The sequence below is a fragment of the Accipiter gentilis genome, chromosome 17 (genome assembly GCF_929443795.1).
Source record: "Accipiter gentilis chromosome 17, bAccGen1.1, whole genome shotgun sequence".
Lineage (NCBI taxonomy): Eukaryota > Metazoa > Chordata > Aves > Accipitriformes > Accipitridae > Astur > Astur gentilis.
Window position 1 is genome coordinate 15,666,275 of NC_064896.1, and position 22,538 is coordinate 15,688,812.

At 39.8% G+C, this 22,538-nt stretch overlaps 1 protein-coding gene across 7 annotated transcripts in view; it reads left to right on the forward strand.

The window, feature by feature from the left end:
- SOX6 (SRY-box transcription factor 6) overlaps positions 1 to 8,095 on the forward strand; it is a 381,650-nt gene extending 373,555 nt beyond the window's left edge. For all 7 annotated transcript variants that reach the window (XM_049819851.1, XM_049819852.1, XM_049819846.1 and 4 more), the window contains one exon: positions 1,626 to 8,095. In XM_049819851.1, the coding sequence (XP_049675808.1) occupies positions 1,626 to 1,929 (304 nt within the window). In that variant the 3' untranslated portion in view covers positions 1,930 to 8,095. The remainder of the gene's footprint in view (positions 1 to 1,625) is intronic.
- Positions 8,096 to 22,538: the final 14,443 nt, after the last annotated feature.

Genomic DNA, 22,538 nt, shown 5'->3' on the forward strand with positions numbered 1-22,538 from the left:
GTTTGATCAATGAACTATAAAGACCCAACATTTAGGGACTTGTAAATAAGCTTTACATTATTTTGTGTATTGATTTAGCCAATGATTAAGGATTTGAGAGACTGGTTTATGGAATGTCCTTTTGAATTTTAGCATACAATGACACAGTGGTCAAGAAGTTATAGATTCTTTGGATTATTCAAACACATCTGACACTGTTTCTCCTGCTAAAATTATATAATAGTACTCTAATACTTGGTCAATATTGCTCTAAAGAAGGTTGGGAATACATTGAATTATATGATTCTTCAAAAAGATTATGCAAATAGCCACGTGTGTTCAATAACTAGTCAATATTAAAATAGCATCTTCCAGGGCATTTAGGTATTTCTGGTACTGGAGTATATTCATCCAGCGTTACATCTAAAGTACGATGGAGATTCTCTTCCTTCAGACAAGTTACATCCCTCCTTCTCCTCATAGCTTTACTAAAGGTAATGATCCAGAGACAATATGAGAATATTTGTATGAGTATTTTAGTATAGAAATTATGTTATTAGTTAATGAATCCAAATCTAAGAAGTAGATTTAATTAATTTGTAGCCAGTAAGGGCTTGACCATGGAATGTGTTTGGCAACCTGGCCTTTACTCAGCAAAGCATTTGAATATACGTACATCACTGTAAGAAAAGACATTGCATCACTTATTACAACTATATACATGCTTACAGTTAAAGCTTGTGTTGAATTTCTTGACTGGCAGTGATATAAGCCTATTTTAGTTGAAGTGTGGTATTGCTCCAGTATGCTTAAAATCACACACACATGAAAAAAACAATGTTACATAGTGCAAAGTTAGATATCAGAAGGTGAGATGTGTCAGAAGTAGAGGTAGTGCACCCTTAATTGAGTCTTCCCATGTATTTGCATTGTCAAAATAGATCAGGTCTGACACTGGATCCTCAGGAGGAAGTTTGAATTCCTGTAGACTGTCGGTTACCACAGAAAAAAGAACATTTGTTCTTTTTTTCTTAAAGTACTTTGCTTCAAAAACTCAGTCTTACACATTAAATCATGAAGAACAAATGGCATTCTGATCATGGATTTAAATAAAAATCAAAAACCAGAAATAAAATATCAAAAGTATTTCTAAGTGACGTAGGAGTCTACCTAGCACTTAAATAGTAAATTACATACTTACAGTTAGACAATGTTACTTAGTCACCTGTCTGCCATTTTTGGCACTTAGAGGTAACCGCGATCCTCTCATTAACAGAAGCTCTTGTCAGGAGTTTGGAGGATTTAGATTTTAGAGACATTATGTCTACAGTAGCAGTTAGGCATCACACGGGTGCCTGAAGCCTTTTGATGATCTCTGTCCAAGTGCTAGTTTGCAGTATGGTTTAAACAAACACATAAAATACACAAAAGAATCAATGTCTGGTAGTTACTAAACGGTTTACTGTCCATTTGTCTGTGGGGGGAGCTAAGATGAACCAATACCGTATGGGACCAGACTGTGAACCCCAGAGGAATGCATGCAGCCTTTCTAGGAAACCACCCACTTTTCTTTCATTTGGACTTGTGGAAGGTCTTCCCTCCTCTGAACACAGGAAATCACATTCCCCTCTTGTTTTTCCTTCCAGACAACAGCCTCAAATTCCAATCACCACAGGAACGGGGGTTGTCTATCCTGGTGCTATTACCATGGCGACTACCACACCATCACCTCAGATGACATCAGATTGTTCCAGCACCTCTGCCAGCCCTGAGCCCAGCATCCCTGTCATTCAGAGCACTTATGGTATGAAGACGGACAGCGGAAGCCTTGCTGGAAATGAAATGATAAATGGAGAGGATGAAATAGAAATGTACGAGGACTATGAGGATGATCCCAAATCAGACTATAGTAGTGAAAATGAAGCCCATGAGGCAGTCAGTGCCAACTGAGGAGTGTTCACAGAATTAAAGAACTCAGACTCATTTGGGTTTTTTTGGGTTTTTTTTGAACAAAAGTTCTTAAAGAGCCTGCATGCATGTGTGGCTCCTACAGTTACATCAGCAGAATGGTCTTAAATGTTTCTTAATGTGTGAGACAGATTGTTTCCCTAATTTTTCATGAACTTGGTTTTTTTGTTTTTGTTTTTGTTTTTTTTTTTTTTTTTTAATTTAGATGAAGACATATATTAAATATCAGACATCAGGACTTGAAAACTTATATGAATCAATAGCTGTCTTACAAGTCTTACCTTTTGTCTTTTTCCGTTTGGATGCTGATAAAGGTTTAAGTTACTGGTTTAGATGGGGGTTATACATTCTCACTCAGGTATGCTGTGCCAGCCTACAGGTTGTGAATGTGTTTTTATTCTGGATTATTTTAGAAAACAAAAACTGCAGATTTCATATTGTGAAACAGAACAAGTCCGCAAGTGTGCACATCTGTGCATCATAGCTCGTCTTTAAAAAATAGTCTCTGAATTCCATTTTTTTCCATATGTATAGCTGAACTTCTGATGTGCCAAACTTTTCATAACTTTTGAATCTTAACATTTAAAAAAAAAAAAGTCTTAAAGGAGACACTGTAAAGTCTTAGACAATCCTTTGCCATCTTAAAAAAAATTATATATAAAACCTAATTTTTTCCAGAATATGGTAAAGTACTCAGGAATCTGGAAACAGGATATTCTTAAGTAGTAAACATGGTTGCCATAGTGCATGTGCCCAATTGCTTTTGCCTCTTGATGTGCCATTAGTGTGAGATTTTAAGTAAGCACAAAAGAGCGATCACCAGCTATGGACAGGCCTGTCTTAGCAGTGTGAGGCCACCTCTTGTTACATTCTCTATCCCTTTGCTTTTAACCCTTGCATTCAGTCTTAACACATTTTCTCTTAAATAATTTATTCATTCCAGAATGTCAAGGGTCCAAATACTTAATATTTATTTTTAAAAGTACTGTTGGTGGCATTACACTTACAATTCCTTACTGATATTTTAAAGAGCCCCTTCTTTCTCCTCCCCTAAATTACACAGCTATATGAAAATAAAAGTGCACCTGCTACTAATGTGAACATGACATATATGAATGAGAAATTCAGTTGTTCCTGTAACACTGTATGTTCAAGGAGCACTTGGAAACACTCTGCTACATGTAATGCAAAATAAAGTGAGTACTTTTATATGTACATACAGTACGATTATTCCTAAAAAAAATTGTTTATAGTTACAAACCTCTATACTTAGACAGACAGCAAAGGCAGATGTAAAATCCAAACTGCATGTAGAGTCCACCATGATAAATTTTTAGGGCCTGTAGAATCCTGCAGTGAATCATGGCTCTGTACATTATGTTCCTGTTGTCACCTGAAGGAACTGTTTGCTACCTGAAGTATTTATGCAGTGATTTATATGTGAGACTCCTAGTGAGGGAGGGAAGGCCACACAAATATCTGACTTGCAAAGCTGGGAAAATGGTGCATCAAAATATTTATTGAAAATTAGTCATGTGGGAATGTGAGCCAGATCTTGATGAATGCTTGTCAAGTGCTTTGGGATATTTGGATGTAAGGTGCTATAGAAACAAAAATTTTTATTTGTATTACTACTAGAAACAATGCAATTGCTAGAGAAAATTCTTGGAAATATACAAGAGAGAGATATTCAAAGATTGCGGATTTATTAAATTGCAGAGGCAGAGAAGAAATTGCCTTTATTTTTTTTCCCTCACACTCCACTCCTGTTCACAAATACATCACTGTATATATATATATCTATATATGCAGATCCAATGGGCCTGATGAATACATGTGCTGCAGCTCAACTCCCTCAGCTTTTATTCTGAATTGGGTATGTTCAGCACATTGGTGATAAATTCAGACTCAGGCTGAGAGGTATGAGTGGGCCTAGAGCAGCTCCTCTTGAAGTCTGTGGGAATCTTCCCACTGAGCTGTAAGGGCTTTGTTTAGGGCCCAGACAATGAAAGAAGTATAGTGTTAATGCTGGCTATCCTTGTGCTATCATCCCATCTTGCAGAAATTCATGTGAGGTGCAATGACAAGAGGCTGTATTGGGAGCAGTCATTTTCCTCATAGCCCCACGAATACCTGTTTGAGCAGAGATAGCCATTGTTGCCACTGTAGGAATCACATTTAAATGTGCAAGAACAACCCCCAAGACGAAGAAGATTGTTCAATTTACAGGACAATTTATAAAGACAACGTCATAGAAACACAATGGTCAAATTTCTCTGACCATTTTGTAATTTGGAACAAAATGCTATATTTTTACTATTTATTTAAATGTGTTCTGAGTCCATGTCTAATAAGCAATAAACTGGTCTAGCCAAGACTTTAAAGGCATATGCTGTGTCGTTAGCTGGTGAGCGCCCTCTTTAAGCTGGCTAAGGTACTGATAGAAAGTGTTTTTTGTTCTTATAATTGCTTGGGAATTTGAACTGTTTTTAATACATTCAGCTCAGATTGGGGGGAGGATACCATTATTTCCTAATAAAAATGGCTATTTATTAATATCTTACATAATTCTCCAGTTAGAAGTATCTCTCCCTCCCCCCACGTCACTTTCTTTCTCTCTTGCTCTTTTTTTTTTTTCTGGTTTTGTTGCATAGGTAGAGTGCTGTATTGCTAGCATTGTATTTTATGTAATTTTTTTTTTTTTTGCACAAAGGCAAACATTTAGATTAGTTGGTTAATTTTTAAAAATTTTATGACCATGCCAAAATAATATTCTGCAGGCTTGTGGAGAACAAAGGACTGTTCTTTAGGACTGAAACTTGATTTTGCTTGTAGTACAAAAAAACACACACTCACAGATGTTGTTTCATAAGTGTTATAAGCACTGGATATAAATGGTATTTTTTATCACTTCTGACTAATGTGAAACTGTTGTACGAAAACTACATGAACAAAAGTCATCTGTTTCGACTCGTGTGGGCCTGCCTCACAGTTGCCGGATTTGAGTCATTTTTATGTCTTGTTATTTCATTTATTTATGCAAAATACATGTATGTATGAACACTTTGTTTTAGCTCCAGCCCTGCCTCAATGCTGATGCTCTGTATGTTAAAGCCACATTCTTGAAAATGACTGGCTGTTCAGGAATCGCCAGCTGGTAAAAATTGCATTTATTGGCTGGTGGAGTGGGAGGAACATATTTGAATCTGAATTGTGCATATGAGCATTTTATTCTATTTATTAGCCGACATTGGCTCTAAAATGTCAGTAGAAAACAAGGAAGGACAATCATAAGGATAAAAAAAACCAACATTTTTACTTTATTAATCGGAGCTCAAAACAAAGTTTTTGATGAATTTACCATCTCATTTTAGAATTTTTTTAAATTGTGTAAATATAACATAGGAAATAGAATTTTATTTTTTGTTCATGGATACTTAGTGAAGTATAAGTTATGTATTTACTTTTGTTCTATATCAGTGTATGTTGGTCCATATTAAATGCTGACAAGTCACTGTACCTCATGTAGATGCTGAATTTACACCCGCAGTGTGAGCGCAGTACTGTGGACCTGTAGCTGGGACAGCAAGATGCCTCACTTGTGCTCTCACTGATTTTTATTAGCATATTCCACAAACACAGAATACTTTCTTCTTTAGAAAGTTGATACGTTGAACACACCAAATTTCTGACACATTTGATAAGAAACACAGTTAGTCTTCTGAATCCAAGTAAAACTAATGAGATATTTTACTTCTTAACAAGAATGGCATTTGGAAGTCAAAAGCATATCCCTGGAAAGATTATCATGACTAAGCTGGCCCTTGCAATGTAGTCAAGACTTAAAAATATCAAATCTTTATTTTCTACATTCATTAAATCATGTCATTGTCATATTAGGCTATAATACCAGGGGAAATTGTTCACATAATACACAAAGAGGACTTGTGGAATTGCTTTTTAAACATTGTGTTTGAGCCCCGCTTAGTAACTCTGGCTGAAAAAAACAACTCCATTCAGGTAATACACAAATATAGAAATACTATTTTCTCTGTGAACAGACAGATTATTTAATTAACAGATACAATATATTTTCTTTTTGGAAAATTATAAAATACTTATTTTCAAGAGAAGAACACTCCCGAAACAGTCTGATACCAGCTAGAATAGTTCACTTCATATTTCATAAAAATGGAAGCTAGAAGTCTTAATGGAAACAGAACTGCTTTCCAGGGTTCAGGTTTACATGGAGAAATGACTCTGATGACATGGCCCAATTCTGGTCTGCCTCTTATGTTTGGGCATCACCGTTTAGTTTGTGAAACCACCTGCTGAGAATACATGTGATTGCAATGTGCTTCTCAGTCAGACTACTCAGGTGCAGCATGAGGCAGGGGGAGGGCAAAAGATGGGATTGCTCCAGGTGGGAATGCAAAACAAACAGCAGCATTAGTCACCATAAATACGATACCCTGTGCAAAGTGTACAGCAGTCAGTTGTGGGCAGTGCCTGCTTTGAGTACAAACACAACCACCTCCCAAGGCAATCTAAAACACAGTCCCCTCTCTGGGTTGGCTTCCTGGTTTTGTTTTTTGGTCATATCAAAGGCGTGGCATTTCAAAATCATCTCCTAGCAAAACATACCACAAGATTAACACCTCCATCCTCCCCCAGCAAAACACTTATCTACCTGCTTAAAATTAAGCATGTTAGTACTTCCCTGGTGGTCATGAGGACCAGTAAAGTGTTGGCATTAAGCGGGGCAAACTTTGCTGAGCCAGGGCCACAGTGTGAACAACTGCACTGGAGATGCAGCCAGCAGAATGTATGATAGAGTTCTTCATGTTTTTATGAGAAGTTAATGAATGGGCTTGGACCCTTGCTGTTTTGCATGCTTTTCTAAGATTCAAGTTGGCACTTAAGCATGTTCTTTTAAAAGAATAATACTATATGACCTCATTTGATCTTTTACAAAACACTTACTCTTTTTCCTTTAAAAAAATTTCCCCCAAACCTTTTTTTTTTTATAACCCATTAATATCTGTGATTTTTCTCAGATCAAACTACATTTTTGATATACTGTAATGTCCTGATACAGAAGGAAAAAAATGTATATGCAAATATATTTCATTTTAATCCATCATCCTTTTTTAACTACCAAATTTGTTGGAAATGGTGACAAAGAAGTATTCTGAGATTTCACACACTGGGTAAAAAGGGGGTGGGGTGGGGTGAACTGGGCTAAAGGAAAACTTATCAAATTGGTATTTATGGCAATATGAAAGCTATAAAGCAACTTAGTGACATGGCTTGCTTTGTAATTTCCGCTTTCTAAAAACCACAAGTGAGGTCCTTGGTGCTCTTGGAGTATGGGGAATGTGCAAATATTTAACTGTTTGTATGCTGCACATTGCAGACCTGCTAGTGTGCATTCTCCGTTTGTCTTCCTTTGTCATTTGTGTTTTGCTTTCTAGAAAGCAATGTTTTTTTTCTTGTACCCTTCTTCAGCTTGTAGCAAACTAGAATGCTTAGCATTTATGTTCATTCATTATTGTATTTCCCATGTAAAAATTTTTTTATTACATTAAGACAAGCTTATAAGCTGTTACTACATAACTTATCTTACTGTAACTCTTATTTCCTGACATTGTAATTTGTTTGTGATGTATATTGTGAGATTGTACTCTATGTTAATTTAATCAGCACAATTCACTGACATGCTGGACTGACATGCTAGCTGCTGTTTCAAATTGTAAAGTTTGTGTAGAGCTGTTGGGACAACTGAGACTCTCTTGTCAAGGTACTATGCTTTGATTCCTATAGCAACACTGTGGGTGCAGCTCTTAACGGCGAGGGCTGCTCGTTGGACACCCACTGGCTAACTTAATGGGCAGGTTTTCTTTGTAGAAATTCTATATACAATGCAGGTACCTACCTGGGCCCATGGCCGGTAATTATTTGGGCGTTTAGAGGAAAAACTAGTGTCTATTGCTGCTTTGAATATGTTTTAAAGTCTGAAAATGTAAATAGTTTATCAAAAAAATCTTGTACAGTCCAGTGTAAAGTTTTTAAATGAACTTAAAGGTTGCCATCACATCTCACACTCTCCTCTTGATACAGTAAAAAAAAAAAAAAAAAAAAGAAAGAAAGAAAAAAGTTTGCTAAGGATACCAATTTAAAAAAAAAAATCTGTTCTCAATTTAAAAAAAGAGAATAGTTATTCTTAGCTCTGCTTCATTGCATAAACAGACTTCTTGGATTTTGTTGTGCAGTATTGACGTGAGGTAAATTAAATATTAAATAATCTTTCAGTGGTACTTTTAAGAGTCTTCTCCTCCTCTGCCTCAGTTATTAATGGAAAAGACAAAATTGAAAGACACTGTCCATATACAGTATGTTCTGGTGTATGTTGGCACCTTACCTACATGTTTCGGGTGGGGGGGATTTTTTTAATTTTTTTTTTTTTTTTTTTTTTTTTTTGCACAAGGTGCTTTCCTGATATGTTAAACATGTCATCCTTGGGTGATACAGTATATGCCATGATAGGGGTTTAGACCCCTCAGGGGAGTGTCTATAAGACTGCCTATTTATGCTCATTTACCTCAAGACTGTCCTCTCTACCCTTAATCTATTCACCATCACTCCATCTTTTGTACTGCTGTTGACACTTACAAATTAAAGATAAATTTTGTTTTATGAGATGTGTGTGTGACTTCTTCTATGCATTCCTTATTATTCCTTTGGAGTTACCATTAAAGATTGACCATGATGGTCAATCATGCACAGGCAAATGCAAAAAAAACTAGGCCTGTTCAGCTGGGCTCCTTTAAATTTAGTGACTGAATGTTCCAGCTCTTAGGTTTTCCCCATGCCTTTCCATTCCACAAAGGCATTTATCAGCCTCTGAAATCCATTAACACCATATGCTGTAAAAGACATGCATGATAACCAACCTAATTTGATAATATTCACCGAGTACTGTCAATTCTGTAAGCAGGAAGTGCTGTTGGTAGCAACATAATCTCAGAAGGATTTTTATGAGTAGAAATGAGACAAAACGATTCTCATGTTTCTTCTTTCTTTGCCTTCCCCTCTTCCGCTGCATATAACATTAAACAAACTAACCAAAGTTGACAACAAAAAAACCTATAGTTGCCATATTGCCATGTCTGCAAACGGCTGCCATTTGTGTATCATGATTGTCTTTTGACTTAGTAATTAGTCATGGTTCTCATAGCAAAATAAATTATGTTTAAGTGTACTGTATTGTAACAAAAATGTAACAGAACATTTTGTTTGTGTATTACATTAGATTTCAGCCTACTTTCAGTTATTGCACAAGCCACCCTCCTTACTCCCCTAGAGAGAGAGAGCATCATACATGAAATTATTAAAAATTACATACTGCATTATGAATCTATGTGATTAAATATTCAGGGTCAAAACTGGATGTAATGCAGTTGCTGACCAACATGTTATAACAGATAAATACATAAATATTGACTTTTCAATTTAAGCTTTGGTTTCTGGTAAGCAATCAAGTAGTTACTCAGTCAAACTGCAACACTGAAGTGGTCTTGAGGAGAAGGCAGTAAAAAACCCCTGTATTTCTGCTACTGAATCTACCACAGTTTGACAAAATGTGGCAATGGCCATACCATAAGTTTGAAAAACAGAATTAGGCACTAGAATATCGTCAGTCCATCTTAAGCTACTAAGGTCAAAGGCACCTGGAGATGAAGCACCATGTCATTGGGCCTGAATTTTACTTTTGTATGATACATCTGAATTGGGGCCCAATGCTCTGCTGCTGTACTTTCATATTGCTCCACTTGGGTCAACTTCTGCTGTCCAAATTTTAGCTTTTTCTCCGTTTCCCCCACACGCATCCCTTACCACGTGATTTGTCTCCTTTTCTTGCTGGAATCTGCAGCTGTGAATAATGATCAGTAATCTGGGAAACACTGAGGTGTCGGTTGGGTTGGTACATAGGTACAATGAAAAGCAAGCTGAAAAATGACATACAAAAAGTCATTGCTTCCTGCAGCAGTAAGAAACAAAATGTTTATCTGACCCCTCTAGATGTCAATCTGAAAAAAAAAAAATGCACAAATTCCCATGCAGGACAGTGTGCTGTCTCCACACATACAACAATCTTCTGGAGAAGGTAATGTGTTGGAGGCTGCAGAGCAGCACGCATGTGGTTCCTGGTGCCAAGGAGTAGCATGCCCCGGACAGACAGGTGACCACGCACAGGCACCATCCAGTTTCCTTCCCTGGAAGACAGCACCTCTGACCAACCCAGTCATGCTGGCTTTCCTGCGCTAGGCTTGTTGTCACTCTAAATGGCCACCTTAGCCTTCAGAAATTCTACTGATAAGACAACCTGTGCATCAGGTCCCTGCAAGGGAAAGATAGCATAGTGCTGGATGAGTAATAAATAAGCCGCTTGGCCTCCTAGGTTACTGTCATTATTCCAGTCATCACAGGAAGGATCTACCACACTGGAAGCCAAGCTACTTCTCTGGCACCAAATAACTGACAGAGCACAACCAGGATGAGAATTAAGGTGCTCCTGCTGCCCGGGTCCATTCTCTTTCCCTCGGACAGGTTTCTCCCTCCGGCTGAGCACTGAAATGCAGCCTCAGAACACAAACTCTGTTCACCAGCCGCAGGTTCCTTGGGAGCCCTTAGGACTCATCACAGTTAGGGGTTTTCAGGATTACAAGGTTCGGTGCTACGGTCTGTCTCCCCACTGGTTACTTGCACTGGGATTTTCCCGTCAGAATTAACCACTACCACAGTAGCCCAACAGCAGCCACTCGCACAGGATTGGGGGGGGGGGGGGAATAGTAGTTGATTTATTCCTTTAATATATGGTTTACAATAGAAAAGATGAGCTCCAGGTTGTGTCTCTGAGCAGTTAATGACCAGCTGGGTTAAGGGCCTTCAAATACTGCCATTGGTCATTAACTGCCAGGAAGTATCCTTCTTGTCATCTATTATTGCTTAATTGTATCAAGACCCACTACAGTGGAGGACTGCTAAATCTGCAGATTAATTGGAATCTGACCCTTAGTAGTGCTAATAATATCAAGGCTGTTGCAGGTTAGCATTTGGGTTCTTGACATGACAGTCCATAACAAATTTCTTCAGAGCTTTTCTGCTTTATATTAATGCCTGTTGGATGATTGACACTGTAAAACATAATTGCCCTGTAGAAATCACTGTGGTCAGTTGTATTAAGAAGTACTTAGGGACACTTTAATTAACGTTGACACCACAGACTTTAAAAGCTTCTATACTTGTATTAAAACCCACTTAGAGGTCTGGTTGCTGTTGTAGCTCATCAGCAAAGGATGACTTGGTAAGAAAAAAAAGGTAATTATTAGAGCTTTAAATAATTCTCCTCAAATAATCAAATTACAAAAGAAATGCATATTGATTATTTTGGTATTTTTTTGCCACTCTTCTGGTTAATTAGCTAATAGCAGGATGTGTGAAGAAACCAACTAATCACTTTAAATGAGTTTTCAAAAATGGGATGTAAGCTCAAAACCTGTAAACGTGAAGAACAAAACCTCCTGACTCTTGCCTTACTTCCACAACATCCAGCTTTAATTTTATGAATGAGGTACCTCACACTTCAGACACATGACTAAGCTCCTTTTTAAGCCAGGCCACACAGGGTTATATTTGGAAATCAGGAAATACACATATTGTGCTACGATCCACAGCCATGCAGTGGGAGCCTAGCATGCAAGACGCTACAATCAGCAAGTGGAAAGGTATCTCTGCCACTAAGACCCCATGATGGCTAAGAGTGTCTTTCTAGCTGCTGTATGTTCACAACTAATTAGTCACAAATAACCTACAAAACTGAAAACACAGTAACTGTCCTACCGGCTTAGATTACTAGTTCACCTAGCCTGGTAGTTTTATGTTCAAGAGTGGCAATAGGTGATGGTAGCTAATGAGAGCATCTGAGCCTGGCCTGCATCTGCAGCTCCTTCTCATATTCCTCAGCATCTACAGTCATCTTGTTGGGCTCCTAACGGGTACAGCCCTTTCCTAGTCAGGAACACCGTGTAGTATTTTGGTTGACGAAGTGATTGGGGGCAAATTAGCAGTTAAGTTTGCAGCCTGATCTTTCAATGAAGGGCCTTGATAAGGAGTTTTACAACAGTCCTATTTATTCTCTTTAATGGAAGAAAATCAGAGAATCTAAACAGTCTACGTACAACTGAATTGCCAAGACCATCATCTGATCCGAAATATTTAGGATGCTAAACTTCTCCCATTTTTTGCAGGATCTGGTTAAAACTTAACAGACTTAATTCAGAAAATCTGGAGATCATCAATTTTAATGGTCAAATTACTCAATCACAATGAAATATCTTTTATTCAAACATCAGGAAATCCACGCTTGATGCAAGACTTAATTCCACTAGAATAGCTGCAACTACTGGAAAACCAAAGGGTAAGTGCTGGAGGGGGAAAAAGAAATCCCTCGGAACCCCCCCACCCAAAAAGAAACGCAAGTCTTTTGCCACACGTTGAGAGATCACGCAGGAAAAAGGGCTTTTGGAAAAACCTTCAGGTGCAGCCTACCTATTTCAAGGAGTGCGACTCTAGAGACTAGCAAGCTCTTTTAGTTTTGACAACCGTAAGATGGGTTGAAAGAAAAAGTGGGGGGATGGTCGGCGTATGTGATCTTATCTGCACAGCGCCTCCTGTGGACAGGGCCTGCAAAATCCCCCTAAACATCGCTTTGATTTTGTATGACTCCAACTACGGAAGGGAAGCACTAGATACCCTAGCGCTTTAGGTTATTTTAAGGAAAAAGGGGCTTATTTCAAGGAAAACGCATACGTATGAACACTCACATTGTGCTATTTCACTGAGCTGCAGTAATCTGTACTAGGAACGGCATCGCCTCACTTCTCCCATGCACGCATGCCCGTATTCACGTGTAATAGTTTATAAAAGATTAGTGGCTCCTTTATCGTATGGTAAACTCTTTCATGATAACTTGCTGTACTTGCAGTTTATCAGTTATTTAAGGTGGACCTCTAGAATTACGAGGTTACGAGCAGATCGATGTAACAGCCCCTCCTGCGGTCAGTGGGGAAGCCGGTCACAGCGGGCAGCAAGGCTGTAAGGTGCAGCCGCCTCGGAACGCCCTCGCTGCCCGGTTCGCGGTCCAGCACGTCTCCTCCCGAGATGCCGCCCAGCGTTCCGCAAACCCATCCCCACGGCCCTTCTGGCCCGGCACACCTCAACACGCGTGGCCCCCCGCTCCGGAGCGCCCGTCGCGGCGCGCACCTGCCCGGGCCTCGCTGAGGAGAGCCCAGCCCGCCCCGCCGCCCGCGCGCCTCAGTGCCACCGCGACGCTGGCGGGCACCGCCCCCCCTCCCCGTTCCCAACGGTCCCGCGCGCGCAGCCGGGCTTGAGGGCGGCCTCCCCCCCCCCCCCCCCCCGCTCCCGCCGGACCTCCGGCTCCCGCCCAGGCTCCCCGCCCGCGGCTCTTCCCTCAGGGCGTCCCTGCTGGCCTGCCCCCCCCCCCCCCCCCGGCCTCCTGCAGGGCAGCGGGGGAAGGCGGGGGGGCAAATACCCCGCCCTCTCCCCGCTTCTGGCACCCTCCCAGCATCTCCAGCGCTCCTGGAGGAGCGCCGGGCTTTTTTGGATCTGAAGCAGGTAGCCGTTAAAGCACTTACCCCGTCGCATCCGCCGCGGGTGCTGGTGCTGGGCGGCTGGAGCTGCGGGCGGCCTCCCGGGAGAGGTCGGGGAGGGTTTGTGTTACTGGGAAGGGGTGCGAGGAGCACAGGCCAAGCGCTGGGACTCTCTGGGTGCTGCTGGAAGCAGAACTGCCTTCAGAAAGGCCTCGGAGTGGGTACAGGAAAGCTTAGTTTTTCTTCCTTGTGTAAATTCGGTAGTCACAAGGTGCAAACAGTTAAAAAAAAAAAAAAAAAAAGCCTTAGCTTACAGCTTTAAATTTTGACCCAGACTCCATTTTTTCCTACTACAGTCTTTGTTGCTGAGGAATTTGTCTTACCTGTATCGGCCCACCTCCAGCGAGACCCAGAGACCATCGATGATGCAGGCTAAGCAGGGTAACGGCAGGTCTGTCCCTTAAGGAAGGCTCCAGCCACCACACAGGTGATTCTTGTTGGACTGTGAGCTGATGCCAATGGCCAAGTGGACTAAGTCCCCCCAGCTGGCCTGAATTTCTGATCTCATGGGACAAACCTGGCCTGGGTGAAGAGAGGTCAGAGTTACCTGAGAATGCGAGGGTTGGTTATTTGTACCCTTCTTTCTGCCTTTCTCACAGTAGAAGAAGTGAATGTCAGAGGTTGGAGCACATTCTCGTGTTTTCTTCAGTGTTCTCTGAAGTTTAGTGGGGGAAAAAACAAAGGGAAAGGAGAGCTCTAGTGTAACTGAGCAACCTTGGTAGGCACCCTACCACACAGGGTGTTTGGAAGGCGCTAAGGATGTGATGAAGAATGTGGAAGAGCTCACTAGCGCTGTCTTTTGATAATTTGTGCAATGAGAGCAAGAGTGCAGTTAAAAAAATATATTGTTTGGTCAACACCTCATGGTATAAAGGACAGTGAATGATTTTAAATTATCTGGTTGCTCTTTTTTTCAGATAATAGGTTGCTTCTCAGAAGTTCTGAGTATGTCCTGTTCCCACTCATGTCACAGGAAGCAGACAGTTGGTTCAGTGCTTAGCAGTAAGTGCACAGTATTTTTCCAGATACTATCTTAGGATTCACATTAGATGTTATGTGCCTCAGACAATGATTCATAAAGCTACCTTCCTTGACTTAATCCCTCCCTAAAAATCCTGAGACTGATCACGCTTAAAGACAGTACACACTTCTTTTACAATGTTTTGTTTCTTATACTGCAAGGAGTTTGTGATTGAATTGCAAACTAAATAGATCAGACAGTATGCGGTCTTAAGATGCCTGTAAGAATTGCAGATTGTGAAGGACTTCAAATTGGTTCTGTTATTTATTCATTTTTAAGGGGATGAAATAGTGGATTTCCACAACAATAAGACCATGTATGGAAAGAGTCTGCATTCCCTTATTCCCCAAACTTCAAAGACAATGAAGTTCTGAAATGAACCTAAAGCACTCTGAAATAACGAGAAGAAAAATCATGTTCTTTTTCTCTTTTGAAAATGTTATTCCCATGTGAAGGATAAAAGTAAGCATTAAATAGCTCACATAGAGAAATACAAAATTTGCTACCTTTTCTTAAAGCTTTGTGCAAAACATGCATCTCAGCTATATTTGGAATCTTATAGTAATCACTAAAGCATCTTAAAATTCTGATATTTTCTGTCTTGATACTTGCTTATCTTTTCTCACGCACTTGCTTTCAACGTCTGAACAGTTAAAATTCAGGCATCATAGATCATGCTTTCCATCTCTCCTCATTTACCTCCGACAGCTTAACCTGCAATTTATTGCAAGGATTGCGCCTATAAGTAAAACAGGATCAGACCTTAATTTGATCTGCTATTTATCCGTTGTGTTAATTGTAGCCACAGGGTTGTATTAAGAAAGTCAAAAAGTACCACTTGTAACTACGGAGTGGCTCTCACCTTTTAAATGGAAAAACACTCATTTTCTAGAAAAAATAGGAAAAAAGTGGTTATGAGCTAAATGAAGAAGGCAGAAGGGTTTTTGCTTTTCCATTTTTAATGTAATTAATATAATATTGGCACCCAAAATGTAGCTATCTGGGTGCAAGCCTGTTCCTAGTTTTTACTACTGTTGGTGGGAACAGATGCATAATTTCTCACACTTTTGTTTGTTTGTTTTTTTTTAAAGTGCAAATGGGGTTCTTGTTAGGCTAATGGATGTTGGGATTTTTACCTCATGTTAATCAGGGATTTCATCTGCTTGTATTTCTGAATGATGCATTCTTCTGCTTGCTTTTTTGCCTCCCAATGCAAGAAAGAAGGCAATAATTTACAGTACGAATGACTGAAAAACAAAACTGAAAAATTGTTAAGAGTAATTCTAGTCCTACAACAGCCACCACAGTGGTAAACTGCTGCTGCCCTGGAAGGCTTTGACTGAGGGGTCAGTGTTAGGTCTCACAGTGCCCACTGAAAATAAGGCACCAAGCTTAAGAATGGTAAATTAAAAGGAAAAATCCCACCTTAAGTCTCTTTCAGGGCAGACTTAGAAATAGAGGTATTTGAAGTCCACTGAAATACCATAGGTTTAGAAGTACCTAATTCTCTTAGGCCCCTTTGAAAATCCTAGCCTTAAGATGCTTGATGTTTTTGGGAAATGAACAATGAACACTTTCAGTTCTCAACTTTTGGGAGTGGCTTTCCTTAGCTTGCAATGTTGCTGCTTCCTTTCACAGAGCACAAAACTGCTGCATACTGAGGTCTAGGGCTGCCTGATGACTTCAGAGAGTCACTTTAAGCCTGATACTTTCTATATTGCAAAAGCAAAAACTTCTGGTAAATTATTAGTCTATCAATAATGAGTTCAAGCTGCACACTACAGTGAAATGTGACAGAATACCAGAAATTGGAACTCATTCTCACTTTTTTTTTTAATGAAATCTCATTTTTGTCTGTGATTCCTTTTATAGTTTCTTTAAAGATAAATATGCCAGCTAATTCGTGGATAATGTGACTGCTAGAGATGTATTAGAATGAGAACCATTGCTGTTCCTGCCTTCCCACCACATTAAACATTGGTTTAACAGGACTCCCCCTCTCATTACAGTAAAGGTGGGAATTCTTAGGGGTTTTTTTTAGTTATTCTTGCCTCTCTTCCAGTCCTACATTTTCAGTATGAAAAATCTGACTGGAAAGTTTTGGATAAAAACGAACAAGCTAGCTGCACCAGCAGAAGTCAAGTACCTTGACTTCACCAAAGCCAGCTGCCATAGTAAATCCAAGGCAGGATGTGTGTAAAGCAGGGCCCAAGTACCTGCATAGTTCTCAAACAGTGACGAATGGCAAGGCTTGCATCAGCATTGATTGCAAGCAGCATAGTCCTTGACTTTATCTTGCTGTCACTGGGGTTTCCTTATTGGTATTGGGGTGGTACTACAGACCTAGTATATCAAAGTACAGGTGAGCTCGAGCTCTCCTTGCCCTATTACATGAACAGAGCTTTTCAGGAAGGAGAAAACCCCCTCAATCTGTCTATGTGCTGTCCAGGTGGATGTGAGTGAGGAAGAAGACACCTGGGGAACTGAAATGTTGCCACAGGTATCTCAAATCTCTGTTTAGCGAACAACCCCCCTCCTTGGAAGACTCCACTGATCCACATCAGCTTACATCTGCAAAGCTAGAAGGCTTTACTACAAGCACTCTTAAAACCTTGTACTGCTGTTTCTGAGATCTGTGGCATCCTGGGTGAGCTCTCTGTCCTGAGTTTGTTAGATATGTCTATATAAAGAAAGAGGTAGTGTAAGCTGGTGCCCTTAATATTCTCTCCATCTGGTTATTAGGGTTCTGTTCCTCAGTAAATTAGCTTATTGGGTTGTTTTATTCTGCTTTAGTCACGATAGAGCATAATGACATCTGTTTCTTTTATTACTCTTTACTTATTAGAAATACATGTGAAGGTAGGGTTTCTTCAAAGTCTTGAAGCATTTCAAAGTAATTTGGAACTGAGCTTATCCAAAGACATGCTCCAAAGATATTAAATGTGAGGGCAATAGTAATTCTTCTACCAGTATGTGTTGTGGTTCAACACAACTCATAATCAAACACAGGGGAAATTTGTCTTTGATATTATGCGGAGATTTTCCAGCACAAAGGCCAGTGGCAGATGGAGTTTGGTGACTAGCGGCCTTTGAAAATTTCCTTTCTTTTGGTTTATGAGCTTAAAAATTATGCATGTAATACTAGTTAGAAAAGGAATTTGTTTTGTTTGTGTGAGTTGTGAATATTGTCAAGAAAACTTGCAGTTTGAACTCTTAGTTTTTGTCCAGCTTCCAGAAGATACTGATGGATCTCTCTTTTGTGACTAGAAAGTAAGGCCCAGGCCACTAATTCCACTCATGCCAAAATCTCTTCGAGACCTGAAGTAGAGTTCAGTAGAATTCCTGAAGGGGAACTATTGTCCTAAAATGCTGATCCTAACCAACTGGAGATTTTGTGAAGTCAGTTTGCTAGTGCTCAGCATCCTCCACCCATTTTTTTTCCATCTCTTTTGGTCTGTGTGGGTTATGACAAGACTACATGGGGCAAGATATGTAAAGTCTAGAGAGACATAAGTGTTGCCAGATTTCCCTGTGCCAGTGTCATGGGTGGGAGCAGTTTTCCTGGCTCCTTGTATTGAACCATCCATTTAAAAAAAAAGATAAAGATTCAAGAATGTGGGTGACAGTCTACAGAAAACAATGCTGGAAACCTTTGAGGTTACCTCAGCTTGCCCATTTTGGTTTGTGTGCTGTGAATCCATTGGACACTTGAGATAATTATGCCCTCCTTACCATGTCTTGTGCCAAATTGGTATCTCTCAAAGATCTCTGACAACTTCTCAAGGGAATTTTTCTGGGTGTGGAACTTCTTCCTGTCTAAAAGGCAACAGAGAGCTTACCCAGTTATCTGGAAAGACATATTATTGATGTGGTGGTGCTATTTTATGCTCGTGGCAGCTACAGCAGTATGTGATTAGTCTGTTTCTCAAGTATAATGTGAAGGTTTCTTAAGTGGAGAAATAAGTGGAGAAGAGGGCTGCGGTTACCATTAGCTCTTACGCAAGAATAGATAAAGATATACCTAAAGAATACGCAGTTCCAGCCCCCTGCTGTCAATGGACAGATGCTAATAACCATTTTCTACAACACTGAGTTACGTGCCCCTTCCCGCTGGCCAAAAAAAGGCACTGGCATCAAGGATGTGCTATGTCTAGTACTTGTTTTTGACTCTTAAGTGCTGAGAAGCCTGTCTGGCACTGTATTATATAATATGCTGTTCCATTCTACAGTCGACACAATGTGTATGTTGTACCAAAGATACTTGAAAGCATATGTGTGGGTTTTCTTTTTAAATATCACCTACAGGTATATGCTATTTCTGGAGCCGTGCTTCTATGTTGGGACATGAACAGTGCTGCGCTGTACAATACCATGTTGTTTTCTGCATGACAGTATAGGGTCACTCTTGCTACCCTGCATATGGTTGAGCTGATTGCTTGTTTAGAGATCAGAAGAGGATTTTTGGCAAGGGTATAATAGCAGAAATCTGAAGAAAGCTTGCCTTTTTGAGGCTTAGCTTTAGGTGGACTCTAATTGTACTTTATCTGTCTTTTTGGACCTTGTTCTGTCTGTGCATTTATCTAGCAACAAAAAACTTTTGTGATGTCCTCTGTTCTGAGTCAGTCAGTGTGGTACAAGGGAGTCTCCATCTGATGTTGCCCATATATAGAATTTATGGTCACATTGGCATACAATTATAGAGCGCTAATGAATTGAGTGATGATTAAGAGTGATGTGGCTGCAAAGAGGAGGCAGATAAAAATTAATGGTTATTTCTTAACTCTGCCTACCCTCTCTACTCCCTGTTCTGGTTGCTGAATGGTTCCATTTGGACTGATGTTTTTAATGCTTACAGCCCAAAGGTGTTTTTTGGGGTTGTTTTTTTGGTTGGTTTTTTTTTTTTTTTTTCTCCTTAAAGAAGAAAATTGGTTCCTTATGTTCTGTACATTAAGTTTCCTTAACATTTTTTTTCAACATGCATAAAATTACAGATCTCTAGAGAGAATAAAATACCACATTGCACATTGTAATACCGCACCCAATCGCTTGCTTCTCCTCTCTGCTGCCAAACCTTCCAAAAATCATAACATAGCATTAATACATTTACGGGCACTGGTTTTCCATGCTTGATACAAAGTAAAAATAAAACTGGCATAAAAACAAGTGATGTCAGTTTGTGGTGGAGAAATACAATTCTGGGGAATAAAGATGTACCTTTGCCTTGAATCTGCTGACTACAGAGTCAGAGTGGAGGAGAGATTTGATGGGTGAGGACTAATTTTAACAGTGCCATCCCGTGTGTGGCTATGGAACTGCACTGTAGGTTATAGATGGTGAACTAGCACCCCTGAGAGAATTGAAAAGATGATATCAAATTTGATAGTTGAAGCAGATTTTATGGGGATAGTAAATGGTACCTAATATAAACCAAAAGATAGAAAAAGTTACTATTCCTAGGTCATCACTCTTTACTGTAAACTTGAAGAGTAATACTGTGTTTGTATATATGAATGTTTGCAAACCAATGAGAAAGAACATCAGGTTTATGGACTGTTGTGTATTTTTTACTTTTTGCTTGATTTGCATTGTTAAAGCAAAATGCCTTTTCTAACTGCCAGTTGTGGAGCAGACTACAGAAATCATCTTTTTTTTCTCCATTGCTCTGGCATAGAAGCAGCATGGTGAGTCGTATGGTTTGATTTTTCCCTGACAAGCTGTTCCCAAGGAAGCAGGGACTTGGTTGTGGAGCTTGTCTCTAGCTACATCTTTGATATGAGGTGCTCAACGTATTAAAATGATGATGTTGTGCTTTGTGGCTTGGTGAGATGGATCCCAGCTCTGCTCTAAGTCATTTACTTTGTTATTGCACCCTCCCACTATATTATTTGTGCTGTTTTTTCCACTCCCATTTTAAACTTTTTCTTTCTAACCTTTTCCTTTCTCAAGCTCTCTCTCCATCCCTGCTAACCTCTCATATTCTGCATGTATCTCTTGCTGACTATCCTGAGCTCTGCAATCTCACTCCTCTTCTCTCTTACCCCTCCAGGACTTTGCTTTTTCTTGTTGTGTCTGTTCTGGTTTTACCCTCTCCTCATCCTTCCTTGTTATTTCCTCTCTCCACCTTCACTTTGCATGGACTATGTCAAGTCATCTAGCTGGGAGTGTACATGGAACGTGTGAGAAGACTAGAGTAAGGTAGAGGAAGGTAAGGGAAAGAAGTCTCTAGATGGTTGTTTTAAAAGGGACTTGTGTTTCTAGTACTTGGGAGTGGCATGGAAAGGGCAGAGGGAGTAAAGTATTGAGAACTCTGTTCCGGTGAGTTCCTGTTCATTCTGAGTCTTGTCAGCAGGGGCCCTTGCCACAATAACAAGTCATTAGCTACCTTGATTTATATCCCTTGAATATGACACAATTTTTACAGGAAAATCTGTTGTGACTTCTCCCTTCTCCCCCCCCCCCCCCCCCCCTTGCCATGAAACAATTTGGAGAAGGGATGGGATACCACATATTTAAGAAGCCATTTTAAAAATCCTTTTTTGTTCTTTTCATCAACTTTCTCCCTGTCCTCTTGCCAGCATGTGCAGTAAGTTCCTGTCCCTGAGAGTTTGCACCAAAACCACAGTTTGAACCAGGCTGTACATAATGGGCGTCTCTGTTAGTTCCCGCCAACTGAAGCTCCCAGCAGTAGATGGAAAATTAGACATACACCACTGCACAATAAATCTTATTGTAATTCACCCAGCTAGCATCACTGCGAACAGGCCTTGAAAAATGTGTCGTGTGTGCTTGAAATCATACTTGTGCTCCTGCCATTAAAGAACGAAAAAAAAAACCCAAACCCCTTGTAAAAAAAGTTTCATTTACTTTTTTGTTATAAAATACTTTTTACTGGTGCCAGCTGGAAGGAAAATGACCCAGTTAGATCTCAAAATTATGATGTAGCTTTAAGTGCTATGTTTAGATTAACTGCCAAAATGTTAGTATAAAGTGGTAGGTGTTTGTGCTGCAGATAATAACTAATGTACTGTTGGTCAAGATAGGCCACTGTTCTGTTATTATTGTATGGATCTTATGACTAAACATTGGAGCAAGCCTAGTGGAACAACAATATTTTACTGTGCCTGGAATACTAGCTTGTCAGAACTTAATTGGGGTGCCAAAAATCTACTGAATCAGATAGGGTATATGTCTTTTTTTTTGTATGTGCTGATATTTCTGATTTGTATTCCTTTCTGTAAAGTGAACTGTATTTGTCTTATGTGTTTCCTGGCAAGTATCATCTTAAACACAATCAGATCCCTCTGACTGTCAAATGATTATGTTCTTCCAAAGACAGTGAAAATGTTTTGGGTTTGGTTTTTTGGTGTGGGTTTTTTTGTTGTTTTATTTTTTTTTCCCCTATGCTTGTGAGACTGGGTTAAATGTGTTGTATATTTTAAAGGACCTGGCTTACAAGGAAAAATCAAGGTTAAAAGCACTTCAGAGCTCAAGTTGTGCTGATGTGTATGACCTTTGGGCCCAGAATTAGCTATTTTTACTCTGTTGATATAAAACATTAACCTCAGTCAAATGCTTCTTGCAAGAAATGAAAACAAAACTGTGATGTTTAAATACACAATCTAGATGTACCTACACCAGTCGCCATGAAAAAAATCAACATTGGCTAACAGACACCACATGGTGGATTCTGTGGTACTGCAGCTATTTCTTTGAACAGGAGGGGAAGTACCTATGGGAGAGGAAACATCTGAAATATCTTGAATCTACATGAGCTCCTAGCCAATCTTCTGCTGTCATCAGTCCATGCTTCTGCTTTTCCCAGCTCCTTTATCTCCCCT